At 32.7% G+C, this 8,734-nt stretch overlaps 1 protein-coding gene across 1 annotated transcript; it reads left to right on the forward strand.

Annotated features, from left to right (window-relative positions):
- Positions 1-1,696: 1,696 nt before the first annotated feature.
- Positions 1,697-5,855, forward strand: LOC108840620 (dehydrodolichyl diphosphate synthase 4). The gene is made up of 4 exons (XM_018613455.2): positions 1,697-1,889; positions 1,975-2,224; positions 2,309-2,376; positions 5,248-5,855. The coding sequence occupies exons 1-4, from the start codon at positions 1,783-1,785 to the stop codon at positions 5,690-5,692; spliced, it is 870 nt and encodes a 289-aa protein (XP_018468957.1). The 5' UTR covers positions 1,697-1,782; the 3' UTR covers positions 5,693-5,855.
- Positions 5,856-8,734: the final 2,879 nt, after the last annotated feature.

Here is an 8,734-nt window from a genome sequence, read left to right on the forward strand (position 1 = left end):
TTATATATTTTGATAATATTTGATAAAATTATATTAAGACTATATATAAATTCTCTGAAACATATTCCATATGCACCACAAATAATATAACAAAAATGATATAAAATTCGAATTTCTAAAAATAATTCATATATATATATGAAAGAATCAATCATTTTTATTTTATAAAAAACATACTTTAAAAATAACGATATCCAAAAAAGAAACTTTATATAATTTATTAAATCTATATAATAAAATTTCATAATTTATACAGTTTTTACTGTACATGCTAAATATTATGTATCTGACCCAAAACTATATATTTACACATAAATTCATTTTTTATAATTACATCACTGATTCAACAAAATATTCTAACTAAAAATATATAACATAATCAAGTAACACGACATATGGTCTCAACAAATAAGTTAAAATATCACAAATGCAACAACTAACTTTTGTTTTTCATCAACCACTAAATTGTTATATTTTGGAACAGTTATCTATAAATAAATATCCATGCAGACGCACAGACAAAATTGTAGTTATTGTTATTATTCTTATGACTAATATTATAAGCTACTTCCTATTATCTTCAAAGATATTTTTTGATACTAACAAAATATATTGTCTTCAACTTCTACGTGCAATCACCATAAAAGATGAAAATGGAGCAAATCTAATATTTAAAAATAAATGGAAGAAAATCTTTTTGTGGTCAATTGAGATCTTTAATATTAAGACTCTAATATTGTTTTGACAGGAATTAAAGAAATTTAACAAATATATACTAACTTTAAGAATATCCTTCCAAATTTTCATTATTTGCTAAATATTTCAAGTATATAAAATTATGTTTTACATAGTAAGTTATTGATTTATATACTATCAGGGAAATCTAATAAAAATTCATAATTATAAACATCAAAATAATTTGAGTAATATTTCAAAAAATACTTAGAATATTCTATAATTATAAGTGGACATTTACAACAATTTATTATCATAACAATGTTAAATATTTTATTTATAATCGATCCCTAAAATTTTCAAAACGGTTATTTATCAAATACAAGACAAAATTTTACAAATAGATTTAACCTTAGGCATATCAAAAACCGAAAATCGAACCGAATTAAAACAAAAAAAAAATGAAACCAAAACTGAATCAATGTTCACATAAATTTTAAATTATCATAATTTTCCGGTATAACTGAATCACCTGAATATTTTTGTCAAAATATTGAAATTTGTCCGCATTATCTGATATTTTATCTACAAAATCCAAAAAATGAAACTTTTATCATATTATTCGATATTTGACATAAAATAGAAACCGAACCAGAACCAAATTAAACTTGAATCAGATAGGTAACATTTTTATCCAAACCAAACCGAAAAACTAAGACAACCAAACCAAACCCAAATCCATAATATTCTAACAGTTAATATATCTCTTAAATTTAAAAATAAAAAATTACAACCGAAACGGAATCGAAGCAAAAGCCAAAAAAAAATTGGAATCAAACCAAAAACCAAATGCTCATGCCTGAACATATTAACGAAGAAACAAACGGTTAAAAAAACTTCAACAAAAATAAATTTGTCATCAAAATCTACTAGTAAATTAAATCATTTACTGAAAAGGTTTATAAAAATGTGAGAGAAACAACCAGAGCCAGTCATTAGAACTTAATCTTAAGATGATGTTCACATATTATATAGTCAACAAACAACTAGTATTTGGTAACACTTAATCTTCACACTAAAACCAGAAAGAACCATAACAACACTAAGATGTTGTCTCTGCTCTGTTGCTTTCTGTTTTTCCTCTCTTTTCTTGTACATTCTTGTCTCCGCCTACGGACTCAAGCTAAAAGATCTCTGAAAGATGAAAAGGAGATGTAAAATATTGTTTTCCGATTAAACTTGACGACATTTCCCACTATTCTCATTTAACCTATCTTTGTTCTTTTTGTTGTTTTGTAGTGACGAGGGAGCTTATGTGGTCGGGGAGGAGGAGACACCTACAAGGCTTCTGAGAGAACTAATGCCGAGACATGTGGCAGTGATAATGGATGGAAACCGGAGATGGGCCGAACGGGCCGGATTGCTGACGTCACAAGGCCATGAGGCTGGGGCCAAACGGCTTCTAGAGTTCGCTGAGCTCTGCTTCAAACTAGGGATAGAAACAGTGTCAGCTTTTGCTTTCTCCACTGAGAATTGGGGAAGACACAAGGTGAGACGATTTTGATACATACAGATTGTTTTGGTTTTTCCTAAAGTACTTCAATTTCATTCTCTTAACAACTTAACCACTCAGATCGAAGTTAAATGCTTGATGTCTTTGATCCAACGATACCTCAAGTCAAAGATCCAATTTTTCCAAAGGTATGTATATATATAATGAGCGAGAATAGTCAATGTTTGATTATGAAAATGACTTAAATCTGGGTGTATTTTATATTAATATAAAGAAAAAAGAAATATTGGATTTCTTAAAAGTATAAATATGTGTCTGAAATTTAAATTATTTATTCAAACAATCAAAAAGTAAACTATAAAACGGATATTTGCATGAACGTAGTTTTTTTTCTTTTGCTAAAGTGTTGTTCGTTTGGTTGACGCAGGGCGGCAGCGGCTGCGACAGCGGCTATTTTTTCACAAAGTTTGTTCATTTGGTTGACGCAGATATCTGCGGCTGCAGCTGCGTCTAGACGCTGCGTCAATGCGTTAATAAAATCTGGACGCCGATAAAATCAGCGTCTGAGACTTAAATTCTGCGTCTATCTACATAATTTACCATTTTGTCCTTAAAACATTTAAGTATTTACATAAAAACCTTAACCTAATTGACGCAAGACGCAGCTCTCTCTCATCCCTGACGCAACCTCGAGCTCTCTCATCTCCATCTCAGGCAGACCTCGAGCTCTCCCATCTCCATCTCACGCAGCCACGAGCTCTCCCATCTCCACGGCTCGAGCTCTCTCATTTCCATCTCCGACGAAGACCTCGAGCTCTCTCATCTTCAACTCCGACAAAGACCTTGAGCTCTCTCATCTCTATCTCACGCAGCCACGAGCTCTCTCTTCTCCAGGCCTCGAGCTCTCGCTTCTCCATCTCACGCAGCCACGAGCTCTCTCAACTCCAAGACTCGAGTTCTCTCTTCCCCTCCGATTTGGGTTTCAAGCATCATTGAGGTAATTGTCTCTGTTTTTGTGTTTCATATGAGTTTCTGAGAATGGATTTTGGATCCAACATAAGAGAATTTGTTCTGATGGGAATGGTTTATTTATGCTTTATTTCATAACTAAGACAAGAAGAAGCTGATAGTGATGGTCTCTGTTCTAAAACATTTAGGATATAGAACGTGTTAATGAAATAGAGTTTCCACATTCTGATTATTTTAATCTCTGATGATTGTTTGATGCTCCCTAGTGAGTCTCTGTGTGATGTATCTTTGGTTCCATTGTGAAAGAGACCAAGCTTGCGAGACTTTTAGCAAAATGAGTTAGGGTTTTTGAAAGTCATTAGCATCTTATAGTGAAACCATTTCATGTTCTCAAAGTGCCTGCCTTCATTTATCATTTGATTCACTTGAATATGTAATCTGAGACTTGATTTGTGTTTGCTACAGAGTGGTCATGCATTGTGCTGTTAAAGGCAATCTACTTTCATTCTCATGCTCTTTACTGTATTGAGATTCATGTGACTGGTTTCATACGACATTCATGTCACCTCCTTGTCATCATCATCGTATCTGTTTTTGTTTCCACCTCCTTTGCTTTTCTAAGCTTGAGATTATCATGGATTTTGCTTTAAACCGATTTTAAACGTGCTTTGGGCATGACTCAGGTTGTAGAAAGTTCAGATGTTGTATCCAAGCTTGTGAAGTTTACTGAACAAAGCAAAACCATGAAGGAGATGTTTGGTCTGGCCTTCACGCATCCTTCCTTGTTGACATCTCAGAAAGCGCATGGTTCAAGTGTTTTTTTGCAGGTTATTGCTGGTGTTACTGGCAAGAAAGATAGCTAAATACATGCAATGATTTTCCCCTGTTTTCCTTACATTCAGATTCTCTCTGTCTTTAACTCATTCCATTCCCAAATGAAATATGCTAAGACCTCATGTTGTTTTTTACATAAAGGCTTGTGTGTAAAGTACACTGTTCAATCTTTTTGTCACATGTATTCGGTTCTCAATGACCAAACGAAAAGCTTTAAACTTTTGTTGCCACATGAAAGTCCACATACATACATCACAAAGATATTAATTTACATTATGATGAAATTGCTAGTTTTACAAACACTCTTAATAGCTCTTTTACATCAACTTGATCCTCAATAGGTAGACCAAAAGATGGTCAGTATTTGCTTGTAAATTGTAATGCACTTGAACATATATGCTTATGATAAATATTTTGATATATTATATTGTTTTAATTTAGCTTATGATTTATGAAAAAAAAATGTTGTTATATTTATAGACTATATGTATTATTTAGCTTTTTATTTGTGATAAATTTGTAAATTTGACTAAAAATTTATGATAAAAATGAGTTGTTAAATTTGTAAATTTGACTAAAAATTTATTACCAGTAAATTATAATATTTGGATAGATGTAAATATATTTAAACTATATTTTATTTATTTAAAATATAATTTTACAAATTTAAACTACATGTTTCTTTTATCTGTAACATATATTTGCCTTATTTGTTTGAAGTGCTAATTTCGAAAATTAAATGTATGATTTAGTTTTATGACAAAAATATTGTTATATCTGTATATTTGACCAAAAAAATATTACCAAGTAAACATAATATATTTGTGGATGTAAATATATTTAAAATACATTTTATTTATTTAAAAGACAATGTTACAAATTTTTAAAAATAAAATATGAATAAAATGATAATAGTCGCAGCGTCTGTCAAACGAACGGTATTTAATTCTGTTTCCTGCGTCGGCGTCAGTGTCGGCGTCAACTTCCTGCATTTTCGAAACGAACAACAATCTGCGTTGGCGTCGGCGTCAGCGTCGGCGTCAGCGTCTATGAAACGAACATCAGATAAATGAGTTTGACACAGCCGCCGACGCCGACGCCGACGCTAAAACCTGCGGCAACCAAACGAACAGGGCTTAAGTCAGAGTTTTTCTTTATTAATTTTCTTGATTTCTTGGAAGTTTAGTCTGCGGATGTTCTCAAAAGTAAAGCTTTTCATCAGTTCATTTTCTTACCAAGATTCTTGATTGTTATAGCGAGGAAATACGAGTTTCCGTTATTGGGAATCTTGAAAAGATCCCTGAATCTCTCCTCGGAATAATCAAAGAGACAGAGGAGGCTACAATGAGGTACAAGAAGAAGCATCTCATCTTGGCCATAGATTACAGCGGGAGATCTGACATCCTTCACGCTTGCAAGAGCATTGTGAAGAAATCCCAACAAGGTTTGATCCGAGAGGAAGACGTGGACGAGACGTTGTTCGAGCAGGAGCTTCTGACAAAGTGTACTGAGTTCCCAAGTCCAGATCTCTTGATTAGGACAAGTGGGGAACAGAGGATTAGTAACTTCTTATTGTGGCAGCTCGCTTATACCGAGCTCTTCTTCTCACCGGTTCTTTGGCCTGATTTTGACAAGTATAAGTTTCTAGAGGCCTTGATTTCGTATCAACGCAGGGAAAGACGATTTGGCTGTCGGATTTGATCACATGTGATCTCCTATGTTTACTTGAAACAAGGTTGCATGTGATCCAGTATGCCCCTCTGTTCACTTTTTCTTTGTCCACTCTGTTTTTTGTTTGTTCAAATGTGTACTCTGTTTTATCTTATGATGCTTGGAATGAAAAACAATATTATTTTGAGTTGCTTATGATTCTTTTGTAGGAGTGCGAGAATCCTGATTGAAAATTACGAAAGAAAAAGTATATAGACGATAGTATAAATATTTACAACGTTTAAAAAATCGTAAGGAAATAGACGAATTCACGGAGTACAGATTTGATCTCTTTCCATAACTCAATAAATCGCCCGTAATGTGTGACGATTTTTATGCAATTTTTGAATCCCAAGATATAACCGAAATGAGACTTTCGCAACACCTGAAACAGAATCTACGAACTAACTCTACGATAATTCTCGAGACACTTGATTAAAAAAAAATCTAAAGAGTATTTTTCTTTCTAGTGAGAGAAAGTGGTTGTGAAAGAGATCAATGTGTGATCTTGTCTTCACAAATTATGGAGAGAGCATGGGTATTTATAAGAGAACTAAGCAAGCTAACTACACTTGGAAACCAAGTTAGCTAAGCTTGGTCTCCAAACTAGCTAAACTTGTAAACCAAGTTAGCTTAGCTTGGTCATCAAGTTTCTCTTAAATTTTTTTTTATATTTATTTTAAATTTGTTATCACAAATTTAAATGTCAAAACACCAATTTGCTCAGCCTATTTGGCTTACAATATTAACCCAATAATCTTCATAATTATTCACTTTGAATCAAGAAATTTTATCCAACCCTTTGGGCTTATAAAATTCTATTCACACTTCCATTTTATTACACAGCCCATGGGCTTATAATAAATTGGTCCAACAATTGAACTAAACCTACTCTATCCCCCACATGAATAGAATTACTGATTCTATTGAGTTAAGATTGTAGGAGCGCGAGAATCCTGATTGAAAATTACGAAACAAAAAGTATATAGACGATAGTATAAATACAACGTTTAAAAAATCGAAGGAAATAGACGAATTCACGGAGTCGAGATTTGATCTCTTTCTTTAACTCAATAAATCGCCCGTAATGTGTGACGGTTTTTATGTGATTTTTGAATCCCAGGATACAACCGTAATGAGACCGTTTCGCAACACCCGAAACATAATCTACGAACTAACTCTACGATATACTCTCGAGACACTTGATTAAAAAAAAATGTAAAGAGTATTTTTCTTTCTAGTGAGAGAAAGTGGTTGTGAAAGAGATCAATGTGTGATCTTGTCTTCACAAATTATGGAGAGAGCATGGGTATCTATAAGAGAACTAAGCTTGGTTACCAAGCTAGCTACACTTGGAAACCAAGTTAGCTAAGCTTGGTCTCCAAAATAGCTAAACTTGTAAACCAAGTTAGCTTAGCTTGGTCATCAAGTTTCTCTTAATTTTTTTTTTTATTTTTATTTTAAATTTGTTATCACAAATTTAAATCTCAAAACACCAATTTGCTCAGCCTATTTGACTTACAATATTAACCTAATAATCTTCATAATTATTCACCTTGAATCAAGAAATTTTACCCAGCCCTTTGGGCTTATAAAAATTCTATTCACACTTCCATTTTATTACACAGCCCATGGGCTTATAATAAATTGGTCGAACATCTTTTCTGATTTTGGTATATATCATGTATGCATCAGTTGTTATTCAAATGTTATCTTGTAGCCCAAGAAACCAGTGACGTTGGTTTGCAAAGCCTATTGAAGCTGGAAAGGATGAACTCTAGGTTAGATATAGAATGGAATTAATTTCAATCCGTGATATGTTTTTTGTTCGTATTCACGTATCAGTTGTTAGTGACATCGATCTCTTGTAACACAAGAAACTGGCATATCTCAAAAAAGCCTAGTTCTTGAGGTATAAAATGTCCATTTATTACACATCATATACAGTCCGTTCTTTTATTACATCAATTTGTTCTTTGCACAAAGAAACACTGAGATTTTCGACCACCAAACCGTCGCTGTCTCTGCTGAAACGACATCAAGGCTTCGAAAAACCGCATCTTTCAAAATCAGGCCAGAGTTCTTGAGCAAAGAAGAGCTCGGTATAAGCCAATTGCCACAACCAGTGCCGGCTCAACAGGGAGGGCAAGGCGTGCACTCACCCGGGGTCTACCCGAAAATCCAATAAATTAAATAGCAAAAAGGGTCTATATTTTTAATTTTTCTTTTACAGCAAGGGCCCATAATCTTAAGGTTAATAAATTATTAGGTGAGGAATTATTCTGGCCACAGCAAGAAGTTACTCACTCTTAGCTCACCCAAAAAAGTTATATAAGATCAGAGTTTCCATATTCTCTTAAAGGTGAAATATAATATCAAATGTTGATTGCATATATTTTCTGTGCATTTTTAGTGATTAAATAACAATAAATTTGTCAAAAATCAATAACAATAAAAAATGTTTTTAACAGACTAGTAAACTTTGGTAAATATATATATACTAGTGAACAACAGTGTAACAAACCACATGTTATTAGAGTATTTCCAATGTAAAATTCCATTTTTTCTTTTAAAAGGGAGTAAAAGTGAATATGGAATGAAATTGCTCTAATTTCTACTTCATTCTCCACTCCATAATGGAGTCATGAACAAACAAAAAATACATTACTCCATAAATAGAGTAGACTTCAAAATGGAGTGAGATATGGGGTTGGGTTAGAGCATTTGTTATTCAATATTCACTTTTACTCCATTTTGGAATAAAAAATGGAGTTGTGTTGGAGATGCCCTTACACACTTATCATTTCAAAGTACGGTACCAATAGAAAGCTGTTCCGCTACAGTTTATTTTCTTGTTTATAATTATTTTATTTAAACAATCAATATTCAAAATATAATGGTGAATGATAACATCATTTTCGGAAACGTTTATAAAACTGTGAGAGAAACAACAGAGCCAATCATCAATACTATTAAAAGATGAAATCTTTTTTTTTCGAGATCCACTTGATTTTTAAAATATTTACAAGTGTG

The sequence above is a fragment of the Raphanus sativus genome, chromosome 2 (assembly GCF_000801105.2).
Source record: "Raphanus sativus cultivar WK10039 chromosome 2, ASM80110v3, whole genome shotgun sequence".
NCBI lineage: Eukaryota > Viridiplantae > Streptophyta > Magnoliopsida > Brassicales > Brassicaceae > Raphanus > Raphanus sativus.